Source organism: Trichoderma harzianum (assembly GCF_003025095.1).
Source record: "Trichoderma harzianum CBS 226.95 unplaced genomic scaffold M431scaffold_16, whole genome shotgun sequence".
Lineage (NCBI taxonomy): Eukaryota > Fungi > Ascomycota > Sordariomycetes > Hypocreales > Hypocreaceae > Trichoderma > Trichoderma harzianum.
In genome coordinates, this window is record NW_020209264.1 from 1 (window position 1) to 23,679 (window position 23,679).

The following is a 23,679-nucleotide window of genomic DNA, read 5'->3' on the forward strand; positions in this document are numbered from 1 at the left end:
CTGTCAGAAGCCGGGTTCGTGGAAGAGAGTGAAGAGGGATAAGGGATGATCACAGGTAGCTACACAGCGAATACGCAAGCTTAGGGTAGCGAAGTGACTGTATTTATCTCTGCCTTCCTTAACTCCTTCCCTAGATTTTAGGTCTTTTATAGTGTTGTTGCTAAGCTAAGGGCTTCGCAACCCTTAGCTCGCGCCCCCGTAACGTGGCCGGTGCGCGGCCGTTGCGCGACCGCGCCCTCTTTAGATGGGCTCTGACAAAATATTACTCTGTGGATGTTTAAGACTCCTAAGTACTATATTACTGTTATTAGTATATTTGCTTTATTAACTTTATGCTAAAATTATAAGTTAGTGCTAACAGATAATTCACAGACGCTCCCGGCCACCGCGATTTCATCGCGGTACTGGTGAGTTCTAGGCTAGTATCTCCAAGGATGGCCAGACCCGTGAGCACGCTTTGCTCGCCTACACTCTGGGTGTTAAGCAGCTCATCGTTGCTATCAACAAGATAGACACTGCCAACTGGGACGAGGCTCGTTACTATATATATTAATACTATTTTGTGCGCGCCGCCCTGTTTCTTTTCCCTTTGGTTGAAATAAACTGGAGTGTTATGGCCAGTTATTGCATCTCTTGGTGCAATATGCTATATGGCGTCCTCGTCTGCAAGATGCCGAGCTGCATGGATGGAGGAGATATCCATTGATGCCAAACTTGAAGTCGCCTTTTATTGTTTACTTGTAGATATTTCCTATGTGATCTTTTGAGCAGTTCTATTTGGGAATGTAAGGCAGTTGTGGTTATCGACGAGAGAGACAGCAAGATGTGCACGCATTCTTCTCGTTTCGAGTTTGACGATCCCATCCATCTATACACAGTACGATCTACGCAGCCAAATTGCGGACTCAAAGTCATTGTAGTATATTGATGTTTACTTGCTTTAGGCACAGAAGCTGAACAAAGAGTTCCGGCGGCAATGCATTTGTTGCTTGCTTTCTCTGACGTCGGGCGTATTCGCACACCAATTTGACGGCCCAATTTGAAGCGAAAACAGAACTTGTTACCTGCTATGGGCATCATTCATTGACAATCTAACGAGACGCCATAGACTTCAGCAGCCACTTACCCTATCCAAGGAGTTCCGTCGCGAGTTTGCAATACGTACGCTACAGTAGGCTGAGAGAGAATGGCATTTTCATCATCTTCATTTCCAAGAGATAATATTAAAAGGGTATCAGCTAATACGATTTACCACAGGTTCAACAAATCTTGAGCATCCATTCCAGCAGCGGCAGCGTAATCTCCCATCCCACTCTTCAACGCCTGGTCAAGTCCAACGGCCGCTCTCCCTGCCGCTCCGCCTTCCTTCTTCACTTTTTCGATTCCCTTTGTTACGGGATCGAAGAACCGCCGATAAAATACTTGCTGCCTTGCCTCTCGATTCGGATACATCTCTCCCTCCTCGTCTCGTCTTGACCCAAGCAAGTTCAGATACTCAAAGGTGTTTGAGGAACGGGGCAGCCTGTAGAGGTTGTCCCAGTATTCATCAGGACCGGGAGCGGCGGCAGTCTCTGATTTGAGCCCAGCTTGGAGGAATCTGGACAATATTGATATCTGGCGCGCGAGCGTCTGGGCATCCTTGGCTCGAAGTCCTGTCCTAGCAGCTGAGGTCCAGCCTGGAGCGGCCGATGCTAGGGACCAGCCCATGGTAACGCAAAAAGTACTCAGAGTCTTGACCCATCCACCTGGGATGGTGACGAGCTCATCCTGAGCCACGTCGAGAAGCCACTCCATCACTCCAAGAGAGTCGCCGCTAATATCAGCTGACAGATGTGTCATGCCTGCCCGGATAAACATGATGGCCTGCTCGGTGCTGTGTTTTGCTTCATCTTCGGGAAGTACTCGAAGCAGCTTTAATAGTTGACTCCGGACTGGCGTTGAGCTATCTGAGATGAGAGGGAGGAGTTTAGAGAGGAGGATGTTGGTCCCGACGGGATTGACTGGAGGATGTGAAGAGAGCTGGCTGGTGAGGTATGCCAAGGCGTCACGGCGCTGTTTATCATTCCGCGAGGAAGAAGCTAGAGAGAGGTTGTGCTTGAATTGCTGAACGACATCGGGGGCAACAGTTGATAGTGACTGCTGGTTCATAACAATCGCTGGTGGCTGTTAGTGACGGCCTTTGCTTTGTGAAGTAACATTAAGGTAGTCATACCTTTTGATCTGAAGCTTGTGTCTGTGAAATTTGAGGCCTTTGGCTTGGCCTTTCCCACCTTATACTTGGGTTTCTGGTAACTTGTGAGCAAATGACACTCAGATAACCAGAGCATATGAGAGAACAGTACCTGAAAATCCTTCTTCTTCTCTGCCTTCTTTTTGGCGCTGGAACCCATCTTGGCGGTGCTTTAGTGGCACAATTGTATGATAGACGGATGAAATAATGACACAAAAGCTGCAGAGAATACTTGAATTGTCCTTGATACGGCTCAATGGTACTAGATCTAATGCTTCTCGTTGATGATTGGTTTTTTACAATGGGCTGCAGGTTCAAGAGGCTGCATGGTGGGTCTGTAAATTTTGGCGGTGGCGCATGGCAGAATTCCGACGTGCCGCGATGCGATGTGGAACTACGTCAATGAGCCGAAGATGGCAGCACCCTGAGAACGCTACGGACGCCTTGGTCGCATCTACCGAACTCCGGAGCTCTCGCAAAATATTCGCATACCGTATTTTTGAGCGAGGATATACACATATACACAAACAACTACATGATGTCGGAGAACCCTACGGTACGAGAAGCCACAGCTATGTCGCATATTGCCTCCTTGCGCTTCTGGCTGATAACGTCTCTAGACAAACGGGCACGACGCCCTTGAAGAGAAGCTCGGCCGCCTGGCTAGGAAACCCGGCATCAAGGCCAGCCTCGTCTTGGACCGAGCAACCGGCGCAATTCTCAAGACGAGCGGCCAGATCGACGCGCTCCAGACGGCGAAATCGCGAAACGCGTCAACGGCGGCCTCATTCTCCAACGACGCTCCCGCAGCGGAGGAGGGCGAGGCGCAGGGCGTCGAAGAGTTTGCGGAAATGATCTGGAACTTTGTCAACAGCTCCGGGCAGCTAGTAGGGGACATTGACACAGAGGTTAGAACGCGGCTATTACGGCGATAACAACAACAACAACAACCCCTTTTTTGCAATCGCCTGCGTAAATACGGCATTTCGCAGAGGCTGACTGAGCTGGCAGGACGAATTGAAATTACTGCGACTGCGAACAAAGAAGCAAGAGATTGTCATAGTGCCGGACCAGAAGTACCTACTGACGGTCATCCACGATACTCAGCCGGCCTGATTACACACAACTTGAGCGGACTTTCCGATACGCAAAGCAGCGGGTTTATTAAGGGGCTACTATGATGGATTATAATACTGAACGGCGATGTTTCTAGAAGGTCAGGCGGTAATGGGTTACAAGTGTACGAAAGCATTGAAAGGCACCGGGGGGGGGGTTTGGCCAGCGGCGCCAACTCCGCTACTACTGGGAGAGAGAGAGGGAAATTTGTCATGGTCCATTTTCATTTTATGAAGCATAGCTACACGGCGCACAGGATGACGAAATGATACCCCAGGACTGTTAATGCCAGACCCGACACGTGCGTGATGAAATACAGGTCCGACACCGAGCTGCTGCCTGGCGTGACAGGATATCCTGCGGCCAACCGCCTGGATTGGAACGAACACGGATGTGCGGCTGCGGCATTCTCATTTGCGCGGGTTTGCCTTTTTTGCTTGGCGTCTTTCCTGTCTGCCTGACTACGGCTTGCTCATCTCGCCCAGCGAGAACGAGCATGTGCGACATTGGAGCGTTCTGCAAAGTGCCATCGTGTTCCATCAATGGCAGAGCTTCGATGAGAAACACACCAGCCTTGGCACCTCGGCTGCGATTCAGAGTAATTTCGCGTGCCGCGCGGCCCTCGCGACTCGGGGGATTGGCAGGAGCCCAAATAGAGTTATCTAAGCATCTCGATAACCCTCTCCCAATTCTATTCTCGTCGGTGTTTTTGCTTTTGGCAGCTCCTGCTCCTTAACTTGACTGCCAAGAGCCATGAGCTCATCTTCGGTACCGCGTACATACTGGTACCTGCGCGGATGTACCGGTACCTTCTCTTACGGGAAAAAGGGGCTGCCGCGCATGTACACATGCAGATTCAAGTACAGACCCCAGTCAGCCAATTTCTACACCAAGCGCCGCCTGTAATCAATCAGTCAATCACAAGCCAACTTTTGTCTCGCTGCAGCTCATGTAATCATGCCAGTCCAGAAAATGCGCCCATCCCGCTGCAGCTGCCTCCTGACATTTGGCGCCATTTATCCCTTTGTTCAGACTTCCAGAACGGATGATTGATGATCCATATGTACATATCGTACGAGTCCCCGGCCTCAGGGGGCGACTGAACTGCAAGGGCAGCAGCAGCCAATCCAATGAGCCGCGGTGTTAGTTGGGCTTGGCTCAACGGCAGCACAGAGTGAGAGTGACAAACAGCCAGCCAGCGCCCAGCCCAGATCGACGGGGCGAGAGGCGCTGATTGCCGACCCCAGATGCGCCCAGATTGACCAGGTGCAAACGCCCCATTAATTACGGCGTTAGGGAGCTCACTCAATCTCGGAGGGCTAAGATGACCGTGCTGGCTGAATCCCGTCCGTATCTGCGTTGCTGCTGTCTCAGGGCCCTTTCCGTTGAGGCGCTGTTCAGGGGCCATGGACGGGACCCTGGGCGGCGCCGAGAAGCCTCTCCCCCCATTCCACTGCAGAGCACTAGCACAAAGCACGAAATACTCCGTCCAGTTCTTAGGTCCAGGCAGGCGTTAGTCCTGCCCGAGGTAAGGCAGCTCTGGGTGGGTGGCATTCGCTTGGAGTTTGTTGCCTCCCAGCGCCCATTCACCAGAGGCCAATGGGTGTTATAGGTAGGTGACAATACGAAGTGAACTAGATGGGATGGACGTTTTTAATGGGACAAATTAAGAGTCCTACTAAGGTGGTACTGTGACACTTGGCTATTTGTAAAATGCGGGGGAATCTACTAAGGGACCTGCCGACAGACCGGTGACTTCAACATGACAGACGGCAGGTATTGAAGGGAGCAGGCAAGTCGTGGGGGAGGCGAAAGACACGCGACCTTGTTTGACGATGTAAAGAGATACAACACATTGGATGCACCAGCCGTAGAGGTGCAGTTTCAATGTTGTTTTTCAACTTGACAAAACCAACCTGGCAGCATAGGTAACCTGCAGCAGGCAGCTGATGCAAACAGCTTCATTCAATTGTGAAAGCATCATCACTTACCTGCACTGTACTCGACGCAATCCCCAGTGCATGTACGGGGCGAGGTACTCTCAATGTACTGTACATGCACAACCATCCCCACGCAACGTTGGATTGACAAGCAAAGTAAAGCAAAACAAGTCCAAAAAAGCAACAAATCCCCCCCCCCTGGAAGCATTGACGGGACATTGCAGTGCAAGTAAGCTTCAAATGTCTCATTGTTGCCCTTGTCTAGCCAGACACCAGAAACCCCCAAAATGCTAACGGGGGGGCCACCTGACCATTTCCGAGAATAGCGCTGTCTCTCTGTCTCTCCTCTCCTGGCTGAGGTACGAGTACAGGTACCCCCTTGTCCTGCCCCGCCGCTCTTGAGCAACCTCCGCAGCTAAATTGGGTCTTAACTGGACCCGGAGATCCGGCGAGATCGAACCATCATTCAGTGCCATTTTTGCTCTGCTGCCGACATTTTATTTTTCTCTTCTGTTAATTACCTCTCCCCCTTCCTTTCGCCGAGGGTCCAGCGAGCTTTCACCGAAAAATCCAATAAAGTCTCGCTACCGCCTCTTGCTTGTTCCATGCACGGCTAATGCGTCTTCCCGCCGAAGGTAGCAACACCCAAGAACCCAAAGAAGCCGAACAGCAATGGCGTCGTCCCACTTCCTTAGTGACGATGACATTGAGAAGCTCTTCTCCGGAGCTCCCCAGTATTTTGCCCGCAGCGAGAGCCACTTCCCTGGCGCGCCTCATCCCAGCGTAGCCTTTCCCTTTGACGAGGAATTGGAGATCCGCGACTTGACGGATCATGTCCAGATCGAGTCCAAGGCCTGGAGTGGCGTCACCGTCTGGCCACACCTGACCAGAGACGCCAACCATGATCCAGAGGCCAAGAAAGAAGCCGAGGAAACCCACAGAGCCCATTTCCATGTGCGATGCGCCGAACGACCCAACATGCTGAGCATGCAGGGCCTGGAGAAGGGCACCATGGGCTATCAGGCCGCCCTCGAGCTGGCCGTCAGCGATTCGCTTGAGGAGGAGCAGTTTGGCTTTGAGAGCCTCGGCACCAAGGCCCGTGCCGTCGTCGAGGCTCGCGAGCGCATGTTGTCTCGTGATGGATGGCTGCACCGTCTCCCCCAGACTGAGCTGCTGGACCGGCTCAAGCGCAATGCCGACATCTACCGTAACAACGACCTCCGCAAGAAGTCGTCTGAGGAAACCTACAAGGACCTCTTCCACGTCCTCATGAGGCCCAACAAAGCAGTCAATGTCGACAAGAAAGACCCCCACAGCCTCCCCAACCAGATCAGCGCCATCCTCAAGTGTATGGGAGCCCCCAATGTCTGGATTGACCTGACCCATGTCGAATGGCGTGTTCGCCTCGGCCAGATTCTCTGGGGCAAGCCACATGGCGACGAACTGGATGATGATACGCAAATTGTCGATGCCGAAAGCGCTGCTGAGAGAGCCGAAGAAAAGTATTGGCTACTAATGCAGATTTTGGTCTCGTCCGAGTTGCTCATCCGACTGGACGCAATCACAGATGGTGAAGAGTACGGCGCCGCACACTTTAGAGCCATTGACGTGGTCCAGTTTGAGAGGGCCGCCAACGCCTCTGTCAAGTGGTCGCTGCTTCTGGCCCGCAGCTGGATGAAGAACATTGAAATTGTTCGCGAGGAACATGGATCTACAGCACGACCAGAGGTCCGCCGTGGAAGCAGCGGTATTGCCCCAGGCTGGCTGGCGTCTCTAGCCAGCAAGATTTCTCTCCACGACCAACACAAGCACGGGAACCGACCTCCATCGCCGCCTCATTTTTACACCATTCGAGGAAGATATGGCCAGCGCCAGGTCGAAGGCTTGACTCACTTTGCGAGAAAGCTCCAGTGGCCAGGCATCGACGCCTACGAGAGACGAATTTCGGAAAACGTGCAGAGACTGACAGCACCAGCGTCTCTGGTACCACCGACACCAACACCGATGAAGAAGGATCCTGAACAGGATGGGTACTTTGGCGCCTGGGATGTCACATGCCAACGCGGACACCACAAGGAGCGAGCTCAAGCCAGGCGACGCCGAATGGCAGCCGCACTTCACAAAAACGGCTGGCTTTCCAAGTCGTACATCTTTGGCCTCATGATGCCTGGAGATGCTGTGAGCCACTTTTTGATGGCGACGTTACTGGAGAATGATAGCGAGGCTCTGTCCAGAATTGGGTCGTTTGCCAATCTGAGCAGCGGCTTTGTTTACCACGAGAAGAGTTTCTGGAGCACATCTTGCATTGTCGGCAGAGTTTTGGCTGCCGGGAAGGGATCTGCTGAGTGTATGGGTTGGATTTCGACAGACATTATCCCCGAAGGAATGAATGAGGGATGGATCAATATTGATGTTCATGACGTTGCCTGTGAGTTGTCCTCCTTGTCAGTAGATCTCGTAATGACCGTCTTCTAACTGCCCACCAGCCGAGATTTCTCAGCTTGGCAAAAAGGCCAGGCTCTGGGGCAAGAAACGAGTTGAGCGCGAGTCGTCGATTCTTGGAAATGGCCAAGAGGAGTCGGTTTCTCCCGCAGACTTTATCATCCCTCACGAGAACAACTACTCGCCCTGTCCACCAGGCGTGATTGTCGAATTACAATCGCTGGAGCTCGCCTCGCCAGTGGCAGAGTGCGTTCACCCAACGCCTCTTGCGGAGATTGTGGTGACTCCCTTCCACGAAAACCACCGAGCTCCGGATCTGCTGTCGTACCCTGCCAAGCTCAACTTTTTCGTTTCAATCGACGGGGAGAAGACGGAGACAGCAACCTTTTCGCTTCTGTACGATATCAATTTTGTCACCGCCCACCCGTGCTCACCTTCCTCGCGGGTCAGGGTCTTGAAGTCGCCTTCTAGTCCAACGCTGCAGCAGATTGACTTTGACGGATCAAAATCTCTGGGTAACGGATCTCGGTCCATGTATCGAGCAGGTAAGCAAGCACTCTGCCCGACCAGATAACCACCCCGCCACTTGCAGTATGCTAATGAAGAAACGCGCAGGCCACCCCTTGCACAAGTATTATAATTATACAGTTATCCACATCTCCGACCTTTTGCGACGACGAGACGCCGAGCTGTCAGATCTCCTCACGCCCCTCAACGGGCAAGCTGCTGCGAACCAGGTGCTGGTAGTTGACTGCATTACCAACTTTTCGTCGGCACCGCAGTCGCCTGTGCTCGACCGCTTGGACTCGCCTGGATCTTCGCCTATTGAGCGAAAGGGCAGTTTCTCCGCGGCAGCCAAGATGCACTTTGAGTCGAGAAAGCGACAGTTTGGGTCCGACATGGAAATCCTCATCCGGGCTCTGTGCTCCGAAAGAGGGTGGAATGCCATCATCAGCAGGAGGAAGCGAGGATGCCTAGCCTGCGCAATTCGCGAGGCCGGCGCTCTAGGTTGGAAAATCATTGTCCGAGTACCATGAGAGCATGTTAAGCAAGATGGAAGGGGAAAATATCCCCATGGCGTTTTTTCTTTAAATGCAGGCGAAAACAGCCTGAAGGGGAGAAAAAAAAAAGCAACGGAATAAGAAGAAGAAATACCCTTCTGTCACGGAGTTATCTTGGGTTTGTGGCGGGAATTTTCGGAGCGTTTTTGTCAGGTCAGCATCGGTTCTTTGTCGTTATTTTTTTCCAAGTTGAGCCAGCGAGCGAGCGGAAATATTTGTTGTATGATAGGTAGTAGCATTTTGGGAATGATTGGGTCATCATTACCAGCAAGGGCAAAAAAGGTCGCAGGAACGACGTTTGCGCCGAGGCTGATGGGAGAAGCATCTCGCAACTCGACAAGTCAGAAATATTTGACAAGACAAATAAAAATAATTTTGTGATATTTTTTTACACCTTTCTCCATCTTTTGAATCTCGTGAATTATCGGAACCAAAGGCCCGTTCCATCTAGGCTAGGCTTGAGGTTTGTGGAGCGCGATAAAGCTTGGAGGCTAGCTAACCCACATTGCGCTAAGCCTAGTTTGGGGAGTTATTGAAGCTTAGTCAACATGCGAGCTGCAACTATCCGCAACGGCTCTCGTGGCCAAACATGGCGCAACATTCAACCGCACAATCCTCATTGCCTTTTCTATCACCGCCGAGATTCTCTGTTCTTGAGACATTCAAATAGCAATGGCGCCTAGTACCAAGGACATGCGACGCGCGGACCTGAGTGAGTGCTGCGATTTCTTTGTTCTGTGTGCCGCAATTGGTTGGGGCGCCCGCCTTGATCGTCATGCGCTTTCAAGAGCTATGAGGGGGAGAGAGAGAACAACGAAGCTGACTTTGTGAAAAACTTCTAGTCGTGCCGTATCAGGAACCCGTCGTAAAGGGCGAGGTGACGGATTTCTCGTCTACCATGTCGTCGACGCTGCCCATGGCTGCCATGTTTATGCGGAACAAGTTTGTCGGATGGTATGCGATCCTTGGGGGGACGAATTCCGAACGCCGAACGAAGCAGAGAGAAGAAAGAATGAAAAGGACATTGTTGGCTGACGGTTGTTACTTTTTAGGATTGCGGTGGTGTTTTCTATCCAGACTTGGTTGGGCGAGAGCGAGGATAGCCAGAAGAGCAGTGGAACGCCGGGATACTTTTCCGTTGGCATGTCGGGTACGTCTCCCTCTCTCTCTCAAGCTATAACCCCTGCACTTTCTTTACGTGTTGAGTCATTGGAGATGAATGAAGTTGGCTAACTAAGTAATTGCAGTTATGGCTCTGGCGGTGACATATCTGCCCATGTTTATTCCTCCTCCGGGCGCAAAGACTGCTCCTCCCCCTCCGCAGCCGCTGCAATAAGACAACGAAAAGCTGGGTGGAGATGAGAATGGATCGATACGTGATAATAAATAATAGGATACCTGACTGAGATTGAATCAAAAGAAGGTCTTGGATGGAGGTGTTTCGTGGGGGAAAAGGCAGACGGAGACGAGGCGAGCTGCAAGGCTTCTAATGTGACATTCGTGTACGACGGTGTATATACAATAATTTTGACGACCAAAAATGGCAGATGCCATATGTTTACGTGATTTTCAGATGGAGTTTTGCTCTTGAATGAGTGAATGATTTAGCATTGGGTTCTTGCAGGGACCTTGACAACATTGAAGACGTCGCAACTCTCATGCTCAACACAGACCACCTCTGGGGATGATCCCAATTCAGCACCACGTCTGCAATTCAGCACCACAATTACATATTCAAAAGCAAATACAACAAATTACAATCTCATCTGCCAGATTTTGTTTTAGCTTCACAAAAACCCCGTAGATCTCCCTTCCGCAGTGCCTGATTCCCATCTCAAACCAGCGCTTCGACGCGATTGGCCCGCCGCACCATGGGGGGTACGGAGGCCGTCCCTGAAACCGCACTTGACACAAGAAACGTCTGGGGAGGGGGGGGGGGGGGGGGGGGGACGTGCCAGAATCAAACTCCTTCGCGACGCTTTTCCTTCCTTCTTCCTCTTTTTCTCTCTTTCATTGTTTTCGTTGTTCTATATACGCATTTTTTTTTATTTGGGTCGTGTGTTTTTTTGGGTTACGTCTGTCGCATCTACTCTTCTTATTTGCAAACTACTACTGCTGTGCTGGACACTTTGAGCTTCTCAATCTCATCCCTTTCACTCATTCTCCTTGACGGATACAAGAAGTAAACGAACTCTTTTTACTCAATCAAGATGAAGACCACTTTCATTTTTGCTCTTCTCTCTACAGCGATTTCCTTCGTTGCGGCGGACATTGTCATTACGCCTATCTTTGAGGACCAGGTCGTGCAGAGGCAAGCGGGTGATTGCTTCTTTGGCGTTGTCACGCCTCAGGGATGCGGGTATGTTTCTCTTAGCCCATATGAATCTTACGTCTCTTGAAAGTACATGCAAATGTTCCTGAGCGTGAGACGTTTTTGGAGTATTGTGACGAGACTAATCTTTTCGGTAGACCAAAGCGAGGATAAAACTACATTCACTCATCCGCGAAAATGGAAGACAACCGTGGAGTAATTCCGCCACATTCGACATGCACCGACGATATGCTGGTGATTTAATTTTGAGGAGTGTACATGAAGAAACCTTGGACTCGCTGCGCGAGACTAGGATGAGAGGTGCCAAACAGACAAATTCTTAATACGGCGTTTTGATTTGGGAAAAGAAGGCATTGCGGCAGAGAGAAGTCGCTGATGGCCCTGAGTTGAGGATTTTTTTTTTTTATCAAGCCGTATTGTTCATGTACGGAATTACATATATGTGAGAGGAAAGAGTACAAGCATAGAGTTAGCCTTGTGGGAAGCAGATCCAGATACCCAAAATGCATGTTCTCATCTAACTCCCCAATACCTGTGTGTGTTTGCATAATGTCGCTAAACAGTTGTAATTGCACTCATATCGACTTTTCCCATTATACAATTGAAATGTGATTCATCATTTATAAGGTAAAATTGAACATCTCCTACTTTAATTTTAATAAGCCTATTCTCATGCAAAAACCCACAACCACCAACATCCCTCCACCGCATACCCAAAAATTATCTACCCCCAAAAAATAAGAGAGAAACTATCACCAAAAAAGAGCAATTGAAGCTTAACTCAACCCAAAGCCAAGAGCATCCAATTCTCTCATTCCTCTGTTAACTACCCGCACCCCCTGTTCTAGCATACATAATAAACCCTTGCCCGCCAAATTCCAAAATGCGCATCGTCCGACACTGGCGCAGCACCCCTCCTTGGCGCCAGAATCCTGAAACCGCTTCGTTAGAGCTCCGTTTCGCGTGTAAAATTAACCCATGCAACGCAAACTCTTGCCTCTGGACTATTATGAGTGTATCATTATGTGTTTCTTGTCTGGTCCGCTGTGTCATTCATGTCTCACGGGATGAGTATTGGCAGAGTTGTATATGCTCAACTCCGCTAAGGTAGGTCGCAAGAACAGAGCGAAGTGTCTTGACGTTCTCTCTCCAAGAGGCTGTTTTGTTGAGTGTGAGTTATTGTTCAACGCTCAACACACAAAAAAAAAAAAAAAGTCACATTCACGAGGCAATGGGAACAAGATGTGATTTTAATATAGTATATGATCCACTGTATACTCCGCACGAGTATACTCACTATTCCTAACAATCCAATAAGCTACAAATCGTGTCACAGACAAATAAAAATAAAAAAGAAAAATCTCCTTCCTCTCTGATTCTCCCATGATTGGGACTGTAGACGGGCTCCGTCGAACATCGAATTACAGCCCTAATAGTTTTTTTCTTCATACATATCTCGTAACACCTTATGATGAGGCAGCAAGGTTTGAAGTGCAGGTGGCAACCTGAGTCTGGCAGTCACCGACGGTGACGCCGCTCAGCTGCTGGCTGTTGACGGCATCAGCGCACTGGTTGTTCTGAATGTCACAGGCTCGCTGGATGGCAGCAGCCTTTGTGGTGAAGGTGTTGCCCTGGACGTCAAAGGGTCTGTCCTGGTTGCCAGACTGAGTGACGGGGGGAGCAGCGATTCCTCCAAGAGCAACAGAGCCGGCGGCACCACCCTTGCCAGCGGCAGCAGAGACAGCGACGTTACCGGAGCCATCAGTAGGAGCAGCGGCGGCAGTGGGAGTAGCGGCAGCACCGGCAGCAGCAGAAGTGGCGGCACCCTTTCGTCCACCACGGCCGCGTCCACGTCCACCACGGCCACGGCCCTGGCCCTGACCGTTCTGTCCAGTCTGACCGTTCTGTCCAGTCTGGCCGTTCTGTCCGGTCTGTCCATTCTGAGCAGCAGCAGTGGTAGCGGCAGCGGCAGCAGTGGTGGTCTGGTCAGGGGTAGAAGCGTTGTTTGTGCCGTTGGGGTCGGTCTGGCCATTCTGTCCGTTGTTGGCGTTGCCCTGGCCGTTGTTGGCGTTACCTTGACCAGCCTGACCATTCTGACCGTTGTTAGCCTGGCCAGCATTGTTGGTGTTACCAGCATCCTGGCCGTTGTTACCAGCCTGTCCGTTCTGGCCGTTGTTGGCGTTGCCTTGTCCGTTGTTGGCATTGCCCTGACCGTTGTTGGCGTTACCCTGACCGTTGTTGGCATTGCCCTGACCGTTGTTGGCGTTACCCTGGCCGTTGTTGGCGTTGCCACCGTTGTTACCATTGTTGCCGTTTCCACCGACGGTGAAACGAACGCAGTCATCCTGAGCACCACGCTGAGCCACAGGCATCAGCACAGGCTGGTGGTTGGCAGCAGAAGACATGGAGCAGACACGGTAGTTTCCGGCGGGAAGACCGTCGGTAACCTCAGCAGACAGAAGACCCTGGCCGTTACCAGCATCGTTGATACCCTTGAAGAAGGCGAACAGCTTGGGGTCCAAAGGCTGGGTAGGGTTCAGGGTGTTACCAGTGCTCTGGACAGTGACGTGAGTGTGGCCAATGATGTTGCCGTTGCCATCAACGTCCTGAGGAGCGGCGTAGTAGGTAGAGGTGGCGTTGGTAAAGGTACCAGGGGCAAAGTTGATCATTTGCACCTGGATGTTGAAGGTGGTGTTCTCTGCAATGTTTTGACCGTCCTGGGGGTTAACAAAGACAGAGGAGACCATGTTCTCTGTAGAGGGGATGTTGCCCATGGGGATACCATTGCAAGATCCGGTCTTAACCTGCTCACCGTTGGTGATAGTCTTGCCCTGACAGAAGTTGATGAAGTTGAAGTTGTCACTGTCCACTCATTAGTAATCTTTCATGTGCCAGATGAGATGGGGCTATACTCACGTAGCAGAAGCGGACTGGCCATCGGCACCAGGGTTGTTGCCGTCTTGCTGGGAGCCAGTCTGGATCAGGTTGGAATCCAGGGTCGCACCAGCAGCATTGCCTCCGTTGTTGGCGTTGTTGCCACCGTTTTGGCCGTTGTTTTGACCATTGTTCTGACCATTGTTCTGACCATTGTTCTGACCATTGTTCTGACCATTGTTCTGACCATTGTTCTGACCATTGTTCTGACCATTGTTTTGACCATTGTTTTGACCGAAGTTGTTCTGGCGACGAGCCAGAGTACGACCGAAAGGAGATCGGCGCTCGATTGAAGCGGCGTCAGCCAGGACAGCCAGGCCAACAAGGCCAGTGAGAACGTTCTTGATTTGCATATTGAAAGGCGTTAAAAGAAGAAAATAAAAGGTATAAAGAAAAAAATAAAATTGTCGAGTTGAAGTTGTGAGAGGGAATGGTACCAGACCAGAGATGAAAAGAGAGAAAAAGAAGTGTCACAGACACACGAAAGAAGGAAATAAACGAAAGAGACCGCGAACGACCAGGTCGCTTAGAGGAGTTAGGAAAGGAATGGTTGGAGGATGAAGAGAAGAAAGAAAGAGAAACAACAAGAGGGGAGAGCGAGGCCATTATAGCTTTGAGACGCCAAGGCCTTTGGCGTCAATGCAAACCGCAGACACAGGGACGAAACAAGACATCGGGAAGACGGCACGACTAGGGATCAGGAACAGTGGTGCTCCAGTTCCAGAAACAGAACAGGGACACTCATCCACACCCACGAACAAGTGCGGTTCCATGAGCCTCAAACGGTTCAGCACCGATCCGAGGAGCAAAACCCAGGCGAGAGACTGGGGGTCTGTCTTAGAGGCAGCCCCGGAGCCGGGGTGAGCCTCTTGGGACGGCGATCGAAAAGGGCAATCCCAGGATTACAATCCCATATTGAGGGTGCAGTGTCACCAAACGCGACGGTATTAGCGCTGTCTGAAGAGTCGGGGGCTCGAAACAGACGTCGAGGAGGACTGAACGCCTCTCCACGCAGGTACCGGAGATGCTCTGGGGCACGCTGGCCAGGGGGATGCACTGGCTGCCGACTAGCCGCAGCAACGGACCTCTTTCATTTTCAGCCCATTGTTTCTGCTCCAGCAAGCTTCAGTTGCAAATGATATACTACTACTAATACCTGCAACTGGAAATGAATTAGCAAAGAGTACCTAAGATACAGGAACAAAGAAATAAAAAGGTCCAGTACAATTTAGACAGAGCGGTACTCGTAGTACCTACAATACGAGTAGCATTGTTGCAATGTCCTCTTTGTGATGCACTTTGTGTCCCCGGAATTAAAGTTATTTCCCCAGGGACTCTCACTCAGGCGCCGCAACTCAGCAGCGCAATGCCCTAGGCCTAGCCGTGGTCAACCAGACCCTGGCGCTGTCGCAGATTAAAGTACGGATGCACTGATGCGGCTTCAGGCGTCTCGGGGTTGGTGCCAGGCCAATCTGGCCAATGGCGAGCCCGGATCTGCAGCCTCCATGTGGCGCTTCGCGTTTCGGTTGCAGGCGATACGGAGACCCGAGACGACAGGTCGGGGCTCAGGCACTGGCTGTTTGAGCGCTTTTGCTTTGGTAATGGGCGTGCACGGATGGTGAGAAAGAGACGTTGAAGAGGAGAAAGTTGAGATGGAAGCGTTTGGGGGAATTGATCCGAGGGCGGTCGGCACGTGGTGTTGCTACATTGCCATGTACCGTTTCGGAGCACGGAGCAACTTTCATGGTCATTGCTTTTAGGATGAACTGAACCCGCAGCACTAATATCAAGATATCCACTAATATCAAGATATTCAGGCGAAATCTCTATGAACAGACAGACAGACCAGAAATTCAATACATTCGGTAGCAAAAGTATTAGTTGGCCAAGTACTGCAGCCCGGATCGATCTCCGCTTCCTTTCTGCCACAATGTGATCTCAAGTAGAGAAATCCTCCAGTGTACACAATACGCCAACAAGGCGTGCGCTTACAGGCCGCACGAAACATGATCCATGGGTGTGCGACTTGGCAGCATCATTAGTCCAGGCTCGGGAGAACAAAGTTGTCTTGGCTTTTTTTTAAGCTGCTGTCTAAATGGCTGCAGATACAGTAGCCGTGCCACCATGCTTTCTTTGTTCCTGTGTACACAACACAAAGAGGCAGATATACAACCCCCCACTCGAATCTTGGGCGCCTAGATGTAAGAAGCCTCGTCGTCTTGTAGCCAATAAATTACATCTGCCTCAACAATCAATCAGCTACATACAATCGGCATAAAGGCGGCCCATTCTCAGGGCTGCATTGAATGGGCTTTTATTGGAATCTATCAAGTCATTGAAAAGCGCCGGCTTCAGCTTTGACAAACATGGAAGTATATTGTAAGTGTGCTCTTTGTAATCATTAGAGGATGAGACGGCGTCAATAGGGGTCTGTTCGGAGTATATCCGTCCATCTCGCGTTGCACCCCGGACGGAAACAGACTCAATTACATCTGTAAAGGATAAGTGTACGGAGCGCGTTTCATCAAAGCCCGTCAAAATACAGACAAAAGATCCCCAATCCGGCAAACCGGAACAGCACAGACTCAAGAGGACAGCCAGTTTCGTACTGCCCTGCCAATAGTGACAAGTCTCTTTTCATCTCTTCGTATACATACAGACAAAACAAAGAAGCGAAAAGCGAATTCAACCCTTTGACGCTTCAGGGGCCAATGCACAGATGCAAGTACATACAAGTACAGGGGGAGAAGGAAATAAGCCCCAAAGGGCAAAAAACGAAAGCCCACAGCGTTGCCGTTTGCCGGTTCGTGAAACCTCCTTGGCGCTCGTCAACAGAGCACATCTGAAACCCCGTCTTTGCACCCCCGAAACAGACGCTCCGTCTTGTTCGCTTTTCCCAGCTGACAGATTTTGAGGGAACTTTTTATTCCCGGTCTCATCTTCTTGGCACAGACGTCATATATGCCGTAAAGGGTCATTCGGAATCTCGCAATGTACTTCCTGTTGAGCTTCGGCTTGCCGAATCCTGCCGTTTCACCCCTTCTGGGCGGGGGGGGGATGGCTTCAGTGTTGGCCGTTTCGGATACCCTGGAGCGAAACAACGAGAAGAGCAAAAGGGTAAAACAGTCATTGGCAGAGAAACAATTGTCTTGGCGATGATATTTCCCGTCGTGTTTCTATATCCGTTAATTTAATTGAGGCAATTCACGATTTCGATGTCCTTGGCACAAGTCTTGGTTCATTCTCTATATGCAAAATCATATCTGCTTGCTATCATGCATAAGACCAAAATATGGGAGAAGCAACCCGGTGTCTGTCTCCACACTTCTAGGCATAGGTATTCAATTACAACTCTCCAATATAGTCCTCCATCTCTTCTGCCAGCTCATCAACAGGCTCTTCATAATCCTCTGCAGGTCGCTTGCCAGTAAAGCTGGCGTCCCTCTTTTGGAACTCGTCGACAATCAGATCTAGCCATGCCGCCATTCGGTATCCTGCGCGAGCGACTTGCTTCTCGAGCATGGGAGCTGCCTTTTCATAGTACTCGCCGCTCAGCTCCTGGCCAACAATGGCCTTGGGGCCCTCAGGGAAGACTATCAAATGGTGAGTTGAGCTGTAAAGCTAACAGATTTACAAGACAGGTGACAAACTTACCATATTCGCACACAAGCTTGTTGCATTCCCGCGACCAAGCCATTGCTGTCTCTATCGGATCGCTAAAGTCCAAGTCTGCCAGCCAAGCATCCTTCTCCTTTGAATATATGCCGGCGTTGATTTTATCAGTGAGGTCCCTGGACCACTTTTCCGCCAATGGGTACGGCTTTCCGCGACCAAGCCACTTCTCAGCAATGGAGCTATCCCAAACGTGATGCAGGTTGAAATCTCGTCCATTCCACTTGACGTGGATGCCATTTCCGCCCCTCGCAACATCTTCGTTATGTAATGGCTGGTGCAAGTCGCCGACAAAGTGAATGACAAACTTGGCAGCCTGAGCGCGTTGCCATGGCGGCAGCGACGGGTCGAGGGACTGCTCGGTGTAGTTGGCTAGAGCGGTGATGACACAGCCGGTCCCCTTGCAGTCGCGCTCAAAGTCGACGTTGCACGACTCGGGCGGGCTATCGTGGGCATCGATGAAATGGAACGTGCTCGTGAATCTGCCCCATTTTGTGTATCGGATCGAGTCGGCCCAGCTGGCTACCTTGGCCATGTAGTCGGGCTCATTGCTTCGCAGGAGGTGCTTGAGGTAGGCCTCTGTGGAGTTGCTGACAAACTGGCTTGCAATGTAGGCAGTCGTGATGTGGCCCAGACCTTGATTCGGAGAGGATGATTGTTAGAATGACTGGTGATGGTGTTGACTAGAGAGCGTCACGGGGGAGAGACAGGAGACAATACACACCTCCCCAGGCCATGGCCCCTGGCAGGGAGACGAGGCTGAAGGCCACGGCATTTGAGAGCTTCATAATGGCTGCAGGTTGCAAAAGTACGGCGCACACAGTAAACAAAAGTTCTATATGGCTATTCTAGATGAACCAGCGAGATGGAATGATGATGAAGGGATGGTTGTTGTTGGAAGCAGATGCAGGCAGTGACCTACTATCCTATCTGAGATATGGAGCTCAGGCTACCAAGGTACCCCCGAGCTACACGGGAGGAGGTAGTACTCCAGCTCCGTACGGAGTAGATGCCTCCAGCCACTGCTAAACCGCCCGGCGCCAATCACAGGGAGCTCAGCCACTGCGTGCGGTGCCTGTAGCAGCTGGCGCCTCGCCGCATAATGGCATTTGCTGCTGCATTACTCACATCAGCACGAGCACAAAGCGCTCACTGGATGGATCACGCGCATTAGTTGACATCATGCCTGGTGCTCTTTGGGTGCATCAGCTGGGAGCGGTTGAGCCATGTGCCCGCCTCGAGTGGAAATGGGAGCCCCTGTGGCGAATCACAAGCGGGCAGGGCGAGTGTTGTCACTAAGCTGCGGCCTCGGCACCGCCGCTGCGTGCCAGAGCGATTGAGTTTTTGTGCGAGGCTTTTTGGCTGTAGGCGATGGGTTATCGAGTTCGAGTACAGTGCTGTTTTCTCTGGTCAAGTCAAAAAGTTTGATAATAAGTTGACGAGAGCAGAGATGAAGTCATCAGATAAAATACAGTCGACTACTGCAGATAGATACTGAGGTAGTACGAGCAGAGCATGCTATCTATAAGCTGACTGACCGCAACCGAATGACGACCAGCCGCAGAGATAGCGCGGGAGTTACACTGGCAAGCGCTATGCATGCACCCCACCAACTCCCTAAATTCCTCCCCCAAACGGACCCTTGATCTCGTGTGCAAGCAGCAAGCAAGATTGGCTTTCGCCTAGCCGCGCCCAATCAGCATCCGCGCTTCTATCGCTGACCCGCGATAAGGAGCGTCCGATAAGCCTTCCTGCACCGGCGATCTCGTGAGCAACTCCGACCAGCCGATCTTTGACTCTCCCTCCGCACAATCTCGCTCTCCCTTTTCCAACCTCTGACGCTCTCTTGCTGCTGGCTCGACCGCCTCTCCCTTTCTCTCGAAGCTGCAGAGCAAGCGACGCATCTTGTCCAGCATCTACTGTACGCCGCCGGAATCCGCCCGACTTCCTTATCATGGCGTCTCTTGCGATGGCCGTGGTCAACGAGGCAGTGAAAGAGCTGCCTCTCCACAAAGCTGTATCGGGGATCTTTGGAAGCATTAGCATGGCAGCATGGATATGTGTTATTGTATGTGCTGAATTTCTGGTTCCTTGCCCTCAAGAATGACTTTATCTAACTGCGCAACACCCGACAGCTACCTCAGATGATTGTCAACTACCGAGCGAAGAGCGCCGATGGGCTGAGCATGCCGTTTCTGGTTGTCTGGATGATTGGCGACGCCACCAACTTGATCGGTGTGTACACCTACAAGATTCTCACGACTTTGCAAATACTCCCGTGGAGAAGCCGTCTGAGAGCGGAGCTGACTGTTACATTAGGTGGACTCTTTACGCATCTGGCCCCGACAGCGGTCGCATTGGCCATGTACTTTTGCGTCGCCGATTTCCTCCTCATCTCCCAGTGCCTATACTACAACACGATCAACGCTCGCCGAGCTGCGGAGGAGGCGGAGGCGACCGAGGAGGCACCCCTTCTTGGAGAGCGGCGCATGTCGCATCGCCGATCGGTGTCGAGCGAGGACGTCGGCAAGATTGCGCCGGCCGGCGACGAACTAATTGAGCGGTCTTCGTGGTCGTCCAATGCATTCAGCCTGATTGCCGTATATGTTGTTGGATTCATGGGGTGGTACCTCTCATACAAGGCTGGAGCATACAACGAGGCAGACCCTCTCGTCTTCAACGCCGTGGAGTCGTCAGACTTGCTGGAGAAGATTGGAATGGTGTTGGGCTACTTTAGCGCAGTTTGCTACCTCTGGTATGCTTGAACACACCTTGGGTATCGGTGACAGAAGTGAAAGACTGACCTTTTCGCAGTGCTCGAATTCCCCAAATCATTAAAAACTACCGAGAAAAGTCTTGCGAAGGTAAATCCAGCCGACCCTAATTGACGCGATCACATGCTAATCAACATGAACAGGCCTCTCGATTTTGTTCTTTATGCTTTCCCTGACTGGAAACCTGACGTACGCAATCAGCATTGTGGCCTACTCCCAGGACAGGAAATACATCATCAACACCATCCCTTGGCTGATTGGGTCTCTTGGCACCGTCGTCGAGGACGGCACCATTTTTGTGCAGTTCCGATTATACGCCAACAACAGGCGAAGTGACGGCCAGGCATAAAGCATTACCGACTGGGATTTGTCTGGGGATTTGTCTCGAATGCGCGTGCATTGTAGAGCGGAATATTGGTTCACTCAACTCGGCATAATTTGGTGTTTACTTGTTTGGTTTAGTATTGGATGAGGCGTCACGGTGGATTTCACTTGGCGTTCTGGCGCAGCATGTTGATATGGGACTTTTAGGTTGAGTCTCATCTGCATATTGTTTACCTTTGATACTAAGGTAGGGCATAAGGGCCCATTGTGAAGAACTGCCTGTCTTGGGTGCAGGCAGTCTCACGGGATAGATTCTCAAAGAGAGCAATCATATTAGCTATTTTCTTCTTCTTCTTTAACTGTCTCTTTTGTTCAATCTCATCTAGGGAAAAACACCCCTTGAGCAATTATTCGTAAATAAATCATATTGACTTACATGATGCTGTCTGCTAATAATCCAAGTTGCTATCTAATAAAAAGCGGTCCGGCACCGCGCAAAAAAAAGCTAGTCTGACGTATGGCGACGCTCCGATGGCGGGGCAGCAATTGAGCTTAATCTGGTAGCCAAAACTTTTGGGAGTCAGAAAGTTAAACCTCAATTTCTTTTCCTTTTGGCTGACGATTTTTGGAGATCTGGATCTTTTATCAGTCTAGATCTGAGCTGTTTGTTTATTTCATCATCGAGTCTATTATATTATATACCCTTCTCTCTCTTTTTCAATCTCTTGTTATTATTGCGACATCGAGTGTCACCCCATCTGAGCTCCGTATCGGCTCCCATCTTCGCCCTCATACAACCAAACCACAGCAAAACCACAACCATGGCAACGCAATCCCCTCGCAAGAAGTGCGGTACGGCTCCCCATCATCACATCACTCTCCTCTCTTTCAAGCCATCTCTCTAACATAATTCATTCTCAGGCGTCCTCGGCTGCACCGGCTCCGTCGGCCAGCGCTTCATCCTCCTGCTGCAAGGCCACCCGACCCTCGAGCTGCACGCAATCGGCGCCTCGTCCCGCTCCGCGGGCAAGAAGTACAAGGATGCCGTGCGGTGGAAGCAGGCCTCGCCCATTGGCGACGTCGCCGAGATGGTCGTGAGGGAGTGCCGCCCGGAGGAGTTTGCCGACTGCGACGTGGTGTTTAGCGGCCTCGATTCCGATGTCGCTGGCGATGTTGGTACGTTACGTTTTTTCACACACATCGACATTATGTCTTGTCACATGAAAGAGAGAGAGAGAATGATTGACTGATTCTGGCTCTGAAAAACAGAAATGGCTTTCCTCAAGGCCGAAATCCCCGTCTTCTCCAACGCCAAAAACTACCGCCGCGATCCCCTCGTGCCCCTCGTCGTGCCCACCGTCAACCTGCCTCACCTCGACCTCATCCCCCACCAGCGCTCCGTCCACGGCCTGAAGAAGGGCTTCCTCGTCTGCAACTCCAACTGCGCCGTCATCGGGCTCGTCATCCCCTTCGCCGCGCTGCAGGCCGCCTTTGGTCCCATCTCCACCGTCAGCATCGTCACCATGCAGGCCGTCTCCGGCGCCGGCTACCCGGGCGTCTCCAGCATGGACATCATGGACAACGTCGTGCCCTTCATCCAGGGCGAGGAGGACAAGCTCGAGACCGAGGCCAGGAAGATCCTCGGCGCCATCGACGGCGACCGCAAAGCCTTTGTCGAGCAGGAGGCCCTGCGTGTATCGGCCTCGTGTAATCGCGTCGCTGTCATGGACGGCCACACGGCCTGCGTCAGCCTCAAGTTCGAGCGCCAGCCCCCTCCCTCGCCTGAAGAGTGCAAGGCCGCCCTCAGGGCGTATGTGTCTGAGGCACAGAAGATTGGGTGCCCGTCTGCGCCGAACCCGCCCATCAAGGTGTTTGACGAGGACGACCGGCCGCAGCCGCGTTTGGACCGCGATCTGGGCAGGGGATACACCGTCAGCGTGGGCAGAGTGCGGGCTGACGAGAGTGGCATCTTCGACTTGAAGTTTGTTGCGTTGAGCCATAACAGTGAGTCTTCCCCCTTTTCTTTCGTAGAAGTTTTGTTATAGGGTAGATGTCGCTAATCATTTTCATAGCGGTTATTGGAGCGGCTGGTTCCTCTATATTAAATGCTGAGGCTGCCATCCTCAAGGGCTACATCTGATTGCATTTTGCAGTTTTGTACATGTATATATATAGAAAAGTTTAAAACATGGGCTTGGTTACAATGAAGAAAAAGAATAAATGGATCATCGATGACTTGCATCATGACTCGTATTATCGACTTCACGATGAGGGTTACTACTGTGACTAAAATTCATCGCATCAACAATCATACAGCCTTGCATTGTATCAAAGGCTGAACTATAGCCAATGTCAAATCAATGTGTGAGCTTGTACAATATAGCTGCAACTCAAATGACAGGAGATCAAAGCCTGCCACCATCCATGACCCGGCATCCATTACCGCACTACAATAACTAAATACAAGATTCCACATGAACCGCCATCAACTCAAGGGTATAAGTAAGCTTCCATCCGACACCCAACAGGCGCTCATCGATCAAACAGCCTCCTCACTCCTCTATCCTTCCCCATAACCAGCTCAAAAACACCTCGCCACACAAGGCAAGGACGCACACAGCTCCAGTACATCTTCCGTACAAAATCAAAAGAGCCATTCAAGGCGATACTTCCATAATGCTTGATTAGTCCCAAGAAAAACACACAAAAGAAAAAGAAAAAAACTCCTATTCCTCCCATTGCCCACTACGCCAAAGCGTATGATTGTTGCTGTCCCTGACAACAAGGTATACCGCTGAGATAGATGTTAAAGCAGAGATATGCCCGCATAAACCGTTGATATGCTTGCCGACTT

At 51.2% G+C, this 23,679-nt stretch overlaps 11 protein-coding genes across 11 annotated transcripts; 7 read left to right on the plus strand and 4 right to left on the minus strand.

Annotated features, from left to right (window-relative positions):
* Nucleotides 1-1,248: 1,248 nt before the first annotated feature.
* M431DRAFT_96981 (hypothetical protein) lies at nt 1,249-2,390 on the minus strand (the record flags this gene model as incomplete). The annotated part of the gene is made up of 3 exons (XM_024924887.1): nt 1,249-2,156; nt 2,213-2,285; nt 2,343-2,390. The coding sequence occupies 3 exons, from the start codon at nt 2,388-2,390 to the stop codon at nt 1,249-1,251; spliced, it is 1,029 nt and encodes a 342-aa protein (XP_024769364.1).
* A 378-nt stretch (nt 2,391-2,768) lies between these two features.
* On the plus strand, nt 2,769-3,346 carry M431DRAFT_96774 (hypothetical protein; the record flags this gene model as incomplete). Its single annotated transcript, XM_024924860.1, has 3 exons — nt 2,769-2,786; nt 2,851-3,138; nt 3,242-3,346. The coding sequence occupies 3 exons, from the start codon at nt 2,769-2,771 to the stop codon at nt 3,344-3,346; spliced, it is 411 nt and encodes a 136-aa protein (XP_024769365.1).
* Nucleotides 3,347-4,301: 955 nt separating this feature from the next.
* Nucleotides 4,302-4,754, minus strand: M431DRAFT_486254 (hypothetical protein; the record flags this gene model as incomplete). Its single annotated transcript, XM_024916370.1, has 1 exon — nt 4,302-4,754. The coding sequence occupies one exon, from the start codon at nt 4,752-4,754 to the stop codon at nt 4,302-4,304; it is 453 nt and encodes a 150-aa protein (XP_024769366.1).
* Nucleotides 4,755-5,958: 1,204 nt separating this feature from the next.
* M431DRAFT_96995 (hypothetical protein) lies at nt 5,959-8,765 on the plus strand (the record flags this gene model as incomplete). Its single annotated transcript, XM_024924889.1, has 3 exons — nt 5,959-7,714; nt 7,773-8,273; nt 8,344-8,765. The coding sequence occupies 3 exons, from the start codon at nt 5,959-5,961 to the stop codon at nt 8,763-8,765; spliced, it is 2,679 nt and encodes an 892-aa protein (XP_024769367.1).
* Nucleotides 8,766-9,363: 598 nt separating this feature from the next.
* On the plus strand, nt 9,364-10,355 carry M431DRAFT_512499 (hypothetical protein). The gene is made up of 4 exons (XM_024919848.1): nt 9,364-9,501; nt 9,632-9,743; nt 9,842-9,939; nt 10,037-10,355. Exons 1-4 carry the CDS (start codon nt 9,462-9,464, stop codon nt 10,123-10,125), a joined length of 339 nt encoding a protein of 112 aa, XP_024769368.1. The 5' UTR covers nt 9,364-9,461; the 3' UTR covers nt 10,126-10,355.
* A 408-nt stretch (nt 10,356-10,763) lies between these two features.
* M431DRAFT_512500 (hypothetical protein) lies at nt 10,764-11,584 on the plus strand. Its single transcript, XM_024919849.1, has 2 exons — nt 10,764-11,148; nt 11,259-11,584. Exons 1-2 carry the CDS (start codon nt 11,000-11,002, stop codon nt 11,272-11,274), a joined length of 165 nt encoding a protein of 54 aa, XP_024769369.1. The 5' UTR covers nt 10,764-10,999; the 3' UTR covers nt 11,275-11,584.
* A 1,003-nt stretch (nt 11,585-12,587) lies between these two features.
* Nucleotides 12,588-14,408, minus strand: M431DRAFT_499734 (hypothetical protein; the record flags this gene model as incomplete). Its single annotated transcript, XM_024917831.1, has 2 exons — nt 12,588-13,983; nt 14,038-14,408. 2 exons carry the CDS (start codon nt 14,406-14,408, stop codon nt 12,588-12,590), a joined length of 1,767 nt encoding a protein of 588 aa, XP_024769370.1.
* A 2,273-nt stretch (nt 14,409-16,681) lies between these two features.
* Nucleotides 16,682-17,444, plus strand: M431DRAFT_265351 (hypothetical protein). The gene is made up of 2 exons (XM_024913899.1): nt 16,682-16,858; nt 16,971-17,444. The coding sequence occupies exons 1-2, from the start codon at nt 16,775-16,777 to the stop codon at nt 17,247-17,249; spliced, it is 363 nt and encodes a 120-aa protein (XP_024769371.1). The 5' UTR covers nt 16,682-16,774; the 3' UTR covers nt 17,250-17,444.
* On the minus strand, nt 17,293-18,754 carry M431DRAFT_265322 (hypothetical protein). Its single transcript, XM_024913898.1, has 3 exons — nt 18,452-18,754; nt 17,710-18,363; nt 17,293-17,648 (listed from the first exon to the last, which is right to left on the minus strand). The coding sequence occupies exons 1-3, from the start codon at nt 18,513-18,515 to the stop codon at nt 17,401-17,403; spliced, it is 966 nt and encodes a 321-aa protein (XP_024769372.1). The 5' UTR covers nt 18,516-18,754; the 3' UTR covers nt 17,293-17,400.
* Nucleotides 18,755-19,511: 757 nt separating this feature from the next.
* On the plus strand, nt 19,512-21,264 carry M431DRAFT_512503 (hypothetical protein). Its single transcript, XM_024919850.1, has 5 exons — nt 19,512-19,795; nt 19,863-19,962; nt 20,047-20,482; nt 20,542-20,591; nt 20,645-21,264. Exons 1-5 carry the CDS (start codon nt 19,682-19,684, stop codon nt 20,848-20,850), a joined length of 906 nt encoding a protein of 301 aa, XP_024769373.1. The 5' UTR covers nt 19,512-19,681; the 3' UTR covers nt 20,851-21,264.
* A 148-nt stretch (nt 21,265-21,412) lies between these two features.
* On the plus strand, nt 21,413-23,065 carry M431DRAFT_512504 (hypothetical protein). The gene is made up of 4 exons (XM_024919851.1): nt 21,413-21,677; nt 21,747-22,001; nt 22,095-22,829; nt 22,898-23,065. Exons 1-4 carry the CDS (start codon nt 21,647-21,649, stop codon nt 22,963-22,965), a joined length of 1,089 nt encoding a protein of 362 aa, XP_024769374.1. The 5' UTR covers nt 21,413-21,646; the 3' UTR covers nt 22,966-23,065.
* Nucleotides 23,066-23,679: the final 614 nt, after the last annotated feature.

What these genes read in the sequence shown, in the direction of transcription:
- M431DRAFT_512499 (XM_024919848.1), top strand. Translation starts at nt 9,462, where the DNA reads ATGGCGCCTAGTACCAAGGACATGCGACGCGCGGACCTGA. An exon ending in CATGCGACGCGCGGACCTGA is followed by an intron (nt 9,502 to 9,631) that starts GTGAGTGCTGCG and finishes AAAAACTTCTAG; the next exon opens with TCGTGCCGTATCAGGAACCC. An exon ending in CGGAACAAGTTTGTCGGATG is followed by an intron (nt 9,744 to 9,841) that starts GTATGCGATCCT and finishes GTTACTTTTTAG; the next exon opens with GATTGCGGTGGTGTTTTCTA.
- M431DRAFT_512500 (XM_024919849.1), top strand. Translation starts at nt 11,000, where the DNA reads ATGAAGACCACTTTCATTTTTGCTCTTCTCTCTACAGCGATTTCCTTC.
- M431DRAFT_265351 (XM_024913899.1), top strand. Translation starts at nt 16,775, where the DNA reads ATGCAAGTACATACAAGTACAGGGGGAGAAGGAAATAAGCCCCAAAGG. An exon ending in CACAGCGTTGCCGTTTGCCG is followed by an intron (nt 16,859 to 16,970) that starts GTTCGTGAAACC and finishes ACAGATTTTGAG; the next exon opens with GGAACTTTTTATTCCCGGTC.
- M431DRAFT_265322 (XM_024913898.1), bottom strand. Translation starts at nt 18,515, where the DNA reads ATGAAGCTCTCAAATGCCGTGGCCTTCAGCCTCGTCTCCCTGCCAGGG. An exon ending in AGGGGCCATGGCCTGGGGAG is followed by an intron (nt 18,364 to 18,451) that starts GTGTGTATTGTC and finishes CTCCGAATCAAG; the next exon opens with GTCTGGGCCACATCACGACT. An exon ending in CAAGCTTGTGTGCGAATATG is followed by an intron (nt 17,649 to 17,709) that starts GTAAGTTTGTCA and finishes ACCATTTGATAG; the next exon opens with TCTTCCCTGAGGGCCCCAAG.
- M431DRAFT_512503 (XM_024919850.1), top strand. Translation starts at nt 19,682, where the DNA reads ATGGCGTCTCTTGCGATGGCCGTGGTCAACGAGGCAGTGAAAGAGCTG. An exon ending in AGCGCAGTTTGCTACCTCTG is followed by an intron (nt 20,483 to 20,541) that starts GTATGCTTGAAC and finishes ACCTTTTCGCAG; the next exon opens with TGCTCGAATTCCCCAAATCA. An exon ending in CCGAGAAAAGTCTTGCGAAG is followed by an intron (nt 20,592 to 20,644) that starts GTAAATCCAGCC and finishes CAACATGAACAG; the next exon opens with GCCTCTCGATTTTGTTCTTT.
- M431DRAFT_512504 (XM_024919851.1), top strand. Translation starts at nt 21,647, where the DNA reads ATGGCAACGCAATCCCCTCGCAAGAAGTGCG. An exon ending in ATCCCCTCGCAAGAAGTGCG is followed by an intron (nt 21,678 to 21,746) that starts GTACGGCTCCCC and finishes ATTCATTCTCAG; the next exon opens with GCGTCCTCGGCTGCACCGGC. An exon ending in TGTTGCGTTGAGCCATAACA is followed by an intron (nt 22,830 to 22,897) that starts GTGAGTCTTCCC and finishes TCATTTTCATAG; the next exon opens with CGGTTATTGGAGCGGCTGGT.